Source organism: Mustela putorius, unplaced genomic scaffold, assembly GCF_011764305.1.
Source record: "Mustela putorius furo isolate JIRA1106 unplaced genomic scaffold, ASM1176430v1.1 tig00003983_pilon_pilon_pilon, whole genome shotgun sequence".
Classification (NCBI taxonomy): domain Eukaryota; kingdom Metazoa; phylum Chordata; class Mammalia; order Carnivora; family Mustelidae; genus Mustela; species Mustela putorius.
In genome coordinates this window covers 14,130,098-14,141,525 of record NW_025422123.1, presented here as the reverse complement: position 1 = coordinate 14,141,525, position 11,428 = coordinate 14,130,098, and the positions used below count along the sequence as shown (strand labels likewise).

At 36.8% G+C, this 11,428-nt stretch overlaps 1 protein-coding gene across 1 annotated transcript; it reads left to right on the top strand.

Moving 5' to 3' along the window:
- Positions 1-3,619, top strand: PTCHD4 (patched domain containing 4). The gene has a single exon (XM_045071179.1). It carries the CDS (start codon positions 100-102, stop codon positions 1,630-1,632), a length of 1,533 nt encoding a protein of 510 aa, XP_044927114.1. The 5' UTR covers positions 1-99; the 3' UTR covers positions 1,633-3,619.
- The last annotated feature ends 7,809 nt before the right edge of the window (positions 3,620-11,428 follow it).

Genomic DNA, 11,428 nt, shown 5'->3' with positions numbered 1-11,428 from the left:
CATGGAACTAAAGGAGTATTTGAGCTTCTGTCTGGATGGCGGAGAACAAGAGAGACTTTGCCCTTCAAAGACAGGGTGGCAGATGCCTATTCCGATGTGATGGTCACCTACACCATGACCAGCTCCTTGTACTTCATTACCTTTGGCATGGGTGCCAGCCCATTCACAAACATAGAGGCTGTGAAGGTCTTCTGTCAGAACATGTGTGTCTCCATTCTGTTGAACTACTTCTACATTTTCTCATTCTTTGGCTCCTGTCTGGTCTTCGCGGGCCAACTCGAGCAAAACCGCTACCACAGCATCTTTTGCTGTAAGATCCCCTCTGCAGAATACCTGGACCGCAAACCTGTGTGGTTCCAGACAGTGATGAGTGATGGGCATCAACAGACATCCCATCATGAGACGAACCCCTACCAGCACCATTTCATTCAACACTTCCTCCGTGAGCATTACAATGAATGGATTACCAATATCTACGTGAAGCCATTCGTCGTCATCCTCTATCTCATCTATGCCTCCTTCTCCTTCATGGGGTGCTTGCAGATCAGTGACAGAGCCAACATCATCCATCTGCTAGCCAGTGACTCCCCAAGTGTTTCCTACGCCATGGTTCAGCAAAAATACTTCAGCAACTACAGCCCAGTGATAGGGTTCTACATCTACGAGCCCCTGGAGTACTGGAACAGCAGCGTCCAAGAGGATATACGGAGACTCTGTAGCGGGTTCACGGCCGTGTCCTGGGTGGAGCAGTATTACCAGTTCCTGAAAGTTAGTAACATCAGTGCCAATAACAAGAGTGACTTTATCAGTGTCCTACAAAGCTCATTTTTAAAAAAGCCAGAATTCCAGCATTTTCGGAACGATATCATCTTCTCCAAGGCAGGGGATGAAAACAACATTATTGCTTCCCGCTTGTATCTGGTGGCCAGGACTAGCAGAGACAAGCAGAAGGAAGTCATAGAAGTGTTGGAAAAGTTGAGGCCCCTGTCCCTATCAAAGAGCATCCGATTCATTGTGTTCAACCCCTCCTTCGTGTTCATGGATCATTACGGCTTGTCTGTCACGGTGCCTGTTCTGATTGCAGGCGTTGGTGTTCTCCTGGTGTTAATCCTGACTTTTTTCCTAGTGATCCACCCTCTGGGAAACTTCTGGCTGATTCTCAGTGTCACCTCAATTGAGCTGGGCGTTCTGGGCTTAATGACATTATGGAACGTCGACATGGATTGCATTTCTATCTTGTGCCTTATCTACACTTTAAATTTTGCCATTGACCACTGTGCACCACTGCTTTACACATTTGTATTAGCAACTGAGCACACCCGAACACAATGTATAAAAAGCTCCCTACAAGAGCATGGGACAGCCATTTTGCAAAATGTTACTTCTTTTCTTATTGGGTTGGTCCCCCTCCTGTTTGTGCCTTCGAACCTGACCTTCACACTGTTCAAATGCTTGCTGCTCACTGGGGGTTGCACACTTCTGCACTGTTTTGTTATCTTACCTGTGTTCCTAACCTTTTTCCCCCCTTCCAAAAAGCACCACAAGAAAAAGAAACGCGCCAAACGAAAGGAGAGAGAGGAAATTGAATGCATAGAGATTCAAGAAAACCCTGATCATGTCACCACAGTCTGAAGGGGGTAGACAAATGGATTATTTTTCTTTTCCAGTATTGCACCACGATGCAGGGAGAGTAAAGCTCAGATCTCAGCTGCTTGGGCTGGCCAGGGGTAACAAGGAAAGTCAGATCAAGAGTGAATTGTCATGACACATCAAGGTGTCCGCTTCTTGGGGGGAAGAGAGAATCAAAGAAGAGGGAAATGTTCTTTGCAACCTTGTTCTCCACTAAAGATAAGTTTGTGGATGTGATCTTAGAGCTCTTCCAAGGAATGGACGAATCAATGGAGTATTAGACGACCAAAAGGTCTAAACGCTTTCAAAAACAAAATGCTTAAGAAAGAGAGAGAGAAAAGGAAAGGGAACCTCTACATAGGAAAAATGACAGGAAATGTCAAAATTGCCATGGCACTTTTCTTATTTCTGTTTTGAACAGGTTGGTCAAAGGAAACCTATGCACTTGGGAAGTACATACTTAATCCCGTCTAAACCAAAGGACTTCCCAATCCATTTTATGTGTACATATATATGTATATAGGCCATATATACATATATTTAGATTTGTCTTTAGTGTACATTGATGTTTGTGTGGAAGAAGGTGTCCATTTGCTGATGGGCTGGGCTTTCTCTAGAAAGCCAAATTAGCCTTAGCCAAATACAGATGCAGCAGTAGCAATTCAAAATCAACTCGTGTTTCAGCAGCAAGAGTATAACCCAACTGTGTGAGAGGCAAAATAAAGATGTGAGTCCATTAGATTCTACATATCACATCAGTCTTTGAGATTCTTGCTTTGGATAACTTAGCAAAAAATATGAAAGTCATTTAAACCAATTACTATATGCACAAGGATTAAAATTTCTTGTTGGAGCTAAACAATTGATAAGGCTTTTCATCGGCATTGAATGGTTCTCTATACTTGCAAAGGCTGATTTGGCTGCTTTCAGAGAGCTTACCCACTGCAAATGAGCATTTTATACATATTGTCCATACATCTGTGTATAAGGGTGCACGTGTGTGTCTGAGTGTCTGTGTGTGTGTGTGAGAGAGAGAGAGAGAGAGAGAGAGTTGGGATATACCATACTTATAGTGCTCTCATTTTAGATGATGAAAATATACTGCCATGGAATATAGATCATTAACATAGGATAAAGGAGCTCTAACTAGGAAACGTTTGTAGTACGAAATGGAATAAAAGGATCATAACCACTCATCATGTGCCATCCACTGGTTCTTAGCCTAAGGAAAATATTCTAACCCTGTAAAGTCTAGTGTGCTCCTTGCATTAATATTTGGCACATTGACCCAGGCCATGATCACTGTAGTAGTGGTCACTATAACAACTGCAATATTGTTTTGTAGCTTCTTGCAATATCGCTGTTCTTGTTACCTGGAAAGTGCTCCCCAGTTGGCCTTCCGCCTAGGGTGTTCATGGCTCTCCACAGGTGGCATATGAATTGTAACTGCTGCTGAGTTCTCTCTCAGAAAAAGTACTGAGGTAAATGTTTTCATTGAATTAACATTTAAAACCATTCCCCAGCAGATATACTTGTCTGTTGGGTGCTTACTGGGATTAATGCTGTGTTTCCTGTCACAGAAAATTATTAGAAAATGCCTTTTCCCACATCAAGCAGTAAAATAAGTTAATTTTTAGGTAGGACTGAACAAATGTCCAGTGATTCTAAAGTCTTTTAGTAAGCTCTTTTACCTGGAAGAGAGCTACTGTTACCCGCCAACTTTGGTTGTATACTTTAATTGAATTTGAAATATTAAAATCTGGGGGAAAGAAAAAAAAGAAAACAAAACAAACAAAAACAAAACAAACAAGCAAACAAAAACTCCTGGACTCAGTTAAGTTCAGAAAAGAGATACAAACCATTCCATTCTGATTGAGGTTTTTGAAAATGACATTGATAGATTAATGAAGTGACAAAACAACAAGACAAGTATACTTTTCCAAATAAGGAGCTCACCAGGATATTAAGGGAAAGAACAGTCTCTAAAATGAAAACCATTTAACCAAATTTTATTTTATCAAATAAAGTTTGTTTTGTCCTACCTTGAGATTACTGAGTTTCCATTAGAAATGATTCTTGTCTTCTTAGTTGTATTCATGTAGACTGAGTATCAGTTGATCAAGTATGGAATACAATTGTGATGAAGATATAGTTATTGTTTATTCATTATTTGTTAATATAATATTAACATATTGTTCATATATTAGATAACCCTAGCCTTTTGCCTCCTGAAGTGCTCTGCTAGAATGAAATGGTATTTGACACTGGTAGACCTGCAGACCATGATCTCATATCTGACGTAGAAATTTCTGAAGAGTTGGGTTTTGCGGGGAGGGAGGAGGATTCTTCTCTCATAGTTTACTTACCATTGGTGAAGATTTGTTTTATATCGCTTCCAAAAGATGGCGGTAATCAGCTGAGAAATTCCACTAACTATTGCTCCATTTCTTTCTGAGGTATGCTATTCTCCATTCATTTATCAAGTTTTAAAAAGCTTGCCTATTTGGGTCATTTTTTTCGTTATTACTTTAGACAATTCCACATGCAAAGAAGAGTGGCAGGCTGATATAAGGAAAGAATCAAGCATGCCAGTTGTCAAATACATGCGAAGATGGTGGCATAGATTGCCAAACCACCATGGCAGTTCCAATACCGTACCTCCATCTAGACCGTCTCTTTTTAGATGAGGGAAAATGGTTCTTTGTTAGGTTCTGACTTCAAGGATCAAAGTGAGTAAAAATAAATGTGAATTTCCCATTATATGAGTGAATAGAGGGGTGGAATTTTGGAAGGGATGTTATCTTTTCCAGGACACCATGGTACTCTTTAGTAAATTGTAGCAATAATTCATTGAAATGGAATTTCTTGTTCTGAAAGAGTTAATTTACCATCCAAAATGCCCCGGCTCAGTCCTAGGAAGTAATTTAAGCCTGAAAGGAATCTAACTAAGCATCTTCTAACCTCCCAACCTCACTGTGCAGCAAATATCTCCAAAACTCCAATTACTAAATGCCAAGATACATCTTGACGTATGAGATCATGTTTTACAGGTAATGTCCAACCTCTGCCTTTTTGGGTAGCTTATGGGCAACTCACCCTACTTTTTCAAGTTCACTGCCACCATTTTGTCCTTTTGTGAAATACTGATGGTATTCAAACTGAGAACCTACCTACTGCTGGAAGATGACTGATCATCTCCTAGAAGAAAAGAACCTGTGGGAAGTATCTCATCTATGTAGAATATTGTATTTTGCTTAAATGTGTTTTTCCCTTAAAGAGAGAGATTTTAGAAGTTTGTTAAAAAAAAAAAAAAACACCTTTTCTGAATTTAAAGTGCAATGTGGATTTGTTTCCTTCCTTCGGAATACAAATTTGAAGTAGAAAGTGTCATAAGAACTCCACTCTCCATGATGGTTAATAAGCTCCAAAAAGGTATTCACCTAAATTATGGAAAGATTTGGTTAATACAGACCATGCCTCTTTTTTTTTTTAATGAAGTTGTGCTTAAATGTCATCCCATCAATTCTTCCAGGGATAGTGAACCTCTCTGACAGTTGTGCATGACTATTCTATGAAAGAATTATTCTTCACAAAGGTTGTGTCATGTAAATGTTCCTTTCCTATTTGATCCCTACTTATTTCCACAGAATTTTGGTTTTACCTTGTGAGGTTAGAAGAATTTTGACAAATGAAGCTCCTATGATGCTAGAATAGCCATTCTTGAATGTTGAATTTGAGACGGTGAGAGCTTTGTCCATTTTGTAATTATCCATGCACTTTCCCATAATAATCCTCTAATCCTTTCAGGCTTGTGGTTAGAGCTACGGATTAACTATTGCCATTCAGATTTACACATATTTTTATAAGTTGACTGTAAATACCATAATTACAGTCACATATTTTTATAACCAAATAGTTATGAATGCCTGGCACTCTGCATGCACTGTTATTAATAGTACATAGATTTTTTTAAAAACACTATTTTCATGGTTATTGCAACTTTTATTAAAATTCTCGTATCAGCTATTCATAAATGCCTTGTAGGTTTTGGTCCCAAAGGCCTAATGTCCACAGAAAGTTCCATCCCAAGGGGAACAATTTAAAAATTGCCTTCCCTGAGTGTCAATGGCAGCAACCTCTTCTAGAATGTCCTCTGGAAAATCCTAGAAGCTAAATCTGGCTTCCAGGTAAATGACAGCAGATTCTGTGTTAATCACCCATAGTTTAATGTCTTGTGTTTGCGGTCTCACAGTGAACAATAGAATATAATACCTTGAGACTGGAATTTGGATCTTGTCTCCTGTGAATTAGAGAACTTAAAGATTTGCTCAACCTTTTCCTAGAGAGATCTCCCTGTTCTGTTGGTGTTTGCCAATGGTACTGATAATCCTTTCAAATGTGAACCTGAAAATTGTCATTCTTTCCCAAAAGAGAGTTAAAAGCACTCTTATTCCCGTTAAAAGCAAAACAAACAAAAAATATGTCTTGCTTTTTGTGTGTTACAAAATAATTTCATGACTACTTTTATGACATTGACTCAAAACCTGTCTATAGCTGAATTGGTATGCCCTTGGAATCTCCCCATCTCGAACTGAAAATAAAATTCAGCATCATCACTGCGGTGCAGGCATTTACACCAACACTTTGAAGCAATGATCTGCCAATACATTGTATAGCGGAAATGAGCTAATTTTTTTCTTACTGTGTTGTCTCCAAAATCATGACTGCAAATATATTTATCCAAGTGAAAGCTGCAAAATCACCAATGAAACAACAAAGCCTCTGTGCATCAGGTCAACCATGGGAAGAACTATCTGTAGGTTTAATAGCAGTAAATTTCTTTGATTTCTAAAGTAAATGGCCAAGGGTTGACCCACCCTCATGTTTTAGTTAGAAGGGGAAGTGGTGGTATTCTGTGTTTAAAGCTTTGTGTAGTTAGCTCAGATGACATTTGAAATAAGTTTGAAAGAATCCTGAGAGACGAGCCCACATGCTGAGAAATAAAGCTGTCTGTAAGTAGGTGTGATAGACTAGGTGGGATAATTCCACATATTTAGAGTTTAGGATACAGGACAGAGAATTGCATGGTGCCTCAAACTACAGATATTTAAACTGCTAGGAAAATTGATCATATGCAAATATATTTCATTGAATATTGTCTTCTCAGATGTCAAATTCATAACCTGATCTTTGCAAGGAAAGTGCCCCTGAATTTCCATGCATAAACCAGAGCCATAGATAATTTTGTGGGTGAAAGTGGGATACTAGGGAGACTCCTTCAGAAGAAGCTTCAAATAAGCACCCAGAAAAGCATTATTCATTCCCAGAGATGGCTGCTAGCATTCTTTTGTTGTGTGCATCTTTGAGACATCACAGGTAATTTTTTGGTGTTTTCTCTGTATTTAATGAGGACATCTCTGTTACTGACAGAAAAGTCACTTGCTTTTCTTATAAAATAGAAAACTATTCAAAGAAAGAAATATATACAGTCAAAAATCATATACTAGAATAGAATGGATGACTAGTCTGTGGATAAGCATATCTCTTCTGCACCTCTAAAGATGTTATGAAAATTAAACGGGCTTATATCGTAAACCAAGAACCTCTATAAGGTAGATATTTTTTAATATAATAAAATATTTATTAAAAAATCATCATAATTTTGCACTTTTATAAATTATAGTAAGTCAGTCCCTACTATTTTTCCCAGTTGAAATTTTCCTTAAGAAAACGTTCATAGGTCGTGCTAATTAGGAAGTCTTAAAAATCAGAAAGAAACTTTAGAAACAGAGGAGTGAAAACATCTACCAGGTATGTGGGTTCCTGCTCCATGTCATATGTTTGTACTTATCCAATCTGGGGTTTTTAGAAATTATTTGTAATTGTGTTCTGGTTTTGCCCATGGCTAATGGCATGGCCAGACAGAAGAATGGTATGGTTTCCTTTCCTTTTGCTTCCATAGTTATTAGACCACCACATTACCCACAGGGATTTGTCAAACCAGAGGAGAAATAAGAACTCTAGGAGTAAGGAGGAGAGACTGCCATGGATAAAGACAAGTGGTGTTTACTATGAGTGTGTAGCTTTCCAGTCTTATATAGATCTATTCACTTGGATTTGGGCAGCGACAGCATACGCTATGTTGTGGGGAGCATTTAGTGATCTAACCTAAGATAGTCAGTAGGATCTCCACCTAGAAACTGAAATACCTTCTATCATTCTATTTGGTTGATTCACTGGTCACTTGGTAACCACAGTGAGAGAGCTAGAAAAAGACCAAACTGTCCTATTCCCTCATGCTCTGACACAGTGTGCAACATCTATTTTGAGGCGGAATCAGGAAATTCTCGTATCTTTTCTCCTCAAGCATACAAGAGCTAGGTACTGATAAATTAGACCTTAACCTCATCAATTCAATTATCCCAGAGTTTTAGCAGAGTTTAATCAATAACTTTTATTATACTTTCATGTTGACTATGTGGTTTTTTCCAGCAACAGACTTTCTTGCTCTTAAATAGGAAATCTCACAGTTTGAAAAGGGCAGAGATCTCTCCAAGCTACCTCATAAGGGTATTTAAAGACAAACTGGTATGCAGCCTTTAATTAAATAGCAATATATTAAAGCCACAAAGCAGTATTACTTATCACTTCTCCCTGATGCTCTTTTACTTTCCAAGTTTAGTCCATCTAAATGCAAAGGGAATATCCCCATGTGCAATCCTACTTGTGCATTTTGGTTATTACAATGTTCCTAATGTGAAATCTCTCAGGGCTATTGTTTGGTTGTTTCTTTACAGACATTCCAAAACATGGAACTTGGTTCAGAAAGAGAATACCCTGACACTGACTTTGAGGCAGTGGTCTACCTAGGGAGGTATGCAGTCCAATAATCTGTGAGTAACTCAGTAAAAATTCAAGTGCACTTCTTATCCATGGAAGGAAAATTCAATTTGTTTGTTTGTTCATTTACCCTAAGCAAATAGAAAGAGAAAGAGACAAAGTTACTGGTATTTGGAGTTTTATGTAGGTCTTCTTTTCCACTGGATACCATTACTATTACTTTTGCCTAAATTAGGATCCTAAAATACAGGTCACCTTTTGGAAACGTTAGAATCAGTGAGAAGAAAACTGCTGGGAGGAAAGAATCTTCACCCATGCATAGACAAGTTGGAAATGAAAGTAGAAGCTGAGCACTTTATTTCCTTTTCTTTCCTAAAACAAAAGCCCACTTATTCTCCTGGCTAAGCTGAATATTAATTTCTATAACAAAGAGGAATGATGAAAAGTATGATATTATGAGACCCAGAGTCTTATCAATACAAATCTCATAGCAAACCACCACTTTCAGCTGTCTTTCTCCATAAAAAGATTATTTCTTCTAATATTCTATGACATATAGTTTCTTACCTCAACTCGTTCATGAAAAGAGCCTCATTTCTTACTCATAAAATAGTGCAAATACACTAATACACCATGTAAATCTCTGCTCTGTGATTTGGTACCTTGTGCTCTAACATTAAAGCTACTTATTGAGGAACACTTGAAAAAGAATTTTGAACAAAAATGTCAATATCAAGAAAAAAATTTACCTAAGTAATATTTTCATCCCCAGATACCTTCAAAGGAGAGAACTGCCTGAGTGCTCTTTCAGATCTTACTAAGAAGCAAATGTTCTTATATGAGTCCTTCAGAAATTTCCAAATTACCTGAATTTGGCGCATTATCAAAATCTGTCTCTCTTCTCTGTAAGTAAAAAGAAATTATAAACTAGGCTTTTCTAACTATAATAAAAATAAAGACCTAACAAATTATTTCCCATAGATTTTCCCATGTAAACATACATTTTATAATTAATCTCATAACCTATTCAAGGAAAATTACATTGCAGATACTTCCTTATTAATTTCATTATTCTTTTCATACTTTGGATACATTAAGATATAATAATTTTAGTTAAATTCCTCAGGATTACATTGTTAAAGAAATTTATGATCTAAAGCCTAAAGGTAAAAACCTTAAGAAAACTAACAATAAAATCTTAGCTGTTTGCAAAAATGTCATTTCAGTTATATTTACTATAATGCCACTAGGTAAAATTACTTACAGTATTTCTGGCTACGTTGACCTTTTATTTTAATAACCACAACAAAAATCTATGTCCATTAGTCATAATAAGGAACAGCGTATTAAAATAGTGATAGGTGACACTGGTGGTTACTCTTTAGTTCCTAAGGTCAGTTGACTGCTGGTTCTTTCTAGATTGCAATCCCAAATGCTGTAGGCTAAGTTATTCATAGATGCCCTGTAGTTTCCTATTAATATTAAATGCCCCATGGAATATCATAATACATGACTTCTTGACCTAATGTCAGTGGGATCTTTGGGCTTTCTATTCCTTAGGGAAAGATTCTTCTAAACTACAATTAAGCTTCTTAATCCTAATATCTTATGATATCACAATGTAACATAACAACCTATATTTCCTCAGTCCTTCATGAATAACAAGTTCTAAAAATTATTAATTTTATCCTTTAAAATCCATGAATACATGCATTTTAGAAATACCATGATAATATATATCAACTATTTCAGATAAGACATTCTGAAGCAAACAAAATACCTTGGCATTTCTGAGACATAGTGTTTTTAAACTCTAAGTTCACAAATATTTATAACATACAAATTATTGTGTAACTGAAATATGTAGGTATCCCTTTAGGACACCTAATAATTGTATTCACTCGTGTCTAAGGCAATTTATAATCAGTTCAAAAAAATTTCTGCTTAACTTCTCACTGCATTACATTGTATAACTGTAAGAACATAAATTGTAAAGGTGCTTGAACCAACAAATTTTTTTTCATCCTATGAGAACTACAGGGATGAAGACAATAAAGAATAGGTTGGTGACTCTCGAGCAGCCCATAGGCTCACTCACAAAGCACATCCCTCACCCCATATGCACGTGATACAGTTTCAAGTCCAAGCAAAATTATTCATGAGCTGTCAGCACCACTCTAAGCCATTAAAACCAAGAATGTCAAATCATTGAATACCCAAGTTCACTATCTATTCTGATAAATAATGTGGCATGATTACAGGAAATACATAGATGACCAGAAGTCACAAGATTTAAGTACACCTGATACCAAAATTATACTGAAACAATTTAATAATCCACAATCTACTTTAGAAACCTGTCATTTCAGACTTCTTTATTGACATTATTTGCATGACTAAATAAAGAACTCTAATATATTTTATTATAGTTTATTATGTTTTTTAAAAGAAAAGTGTCCAGAATTTCGTATAGAAATGTTTGCGTTTACTCGATAGCCATTGTCCTATCTAAATTTGTTTAGAGTCATTAATTTATTTTGTTTTATTCCTTTGCTCAAATATGTTCACTCTTCCTCACTTCTAAAATAATTTTTTAGAGTAACTAACACATATTTTTCCTTCAGGTAAGAATGAGCATGGCTAGGAAGCGGTGAAATAATGCCTGGCAAAATTAAGCTAAAAGGGTGAAGATCTTTACAGCACTTAAATTTGAGGAAAGTATTACTCATTTACATGAACAGCAAGCTGTAATTCCCTACTGCTTTTAATAGTGGCAACTCACATGGCAAGCAGTATATAGTATAGGTCCTTGTGCTGAGCAGACACTCATAAATAGCTATTCAATGAAATAAATGAAAGAATCCTCCTGCCTCTGACTCGTCTGCTTGTGACCTAATGAAAAATTAGTTATTTCATAATCTCAATCAGTGAGACCTATATTTGGATGTTTTTGTTGTTT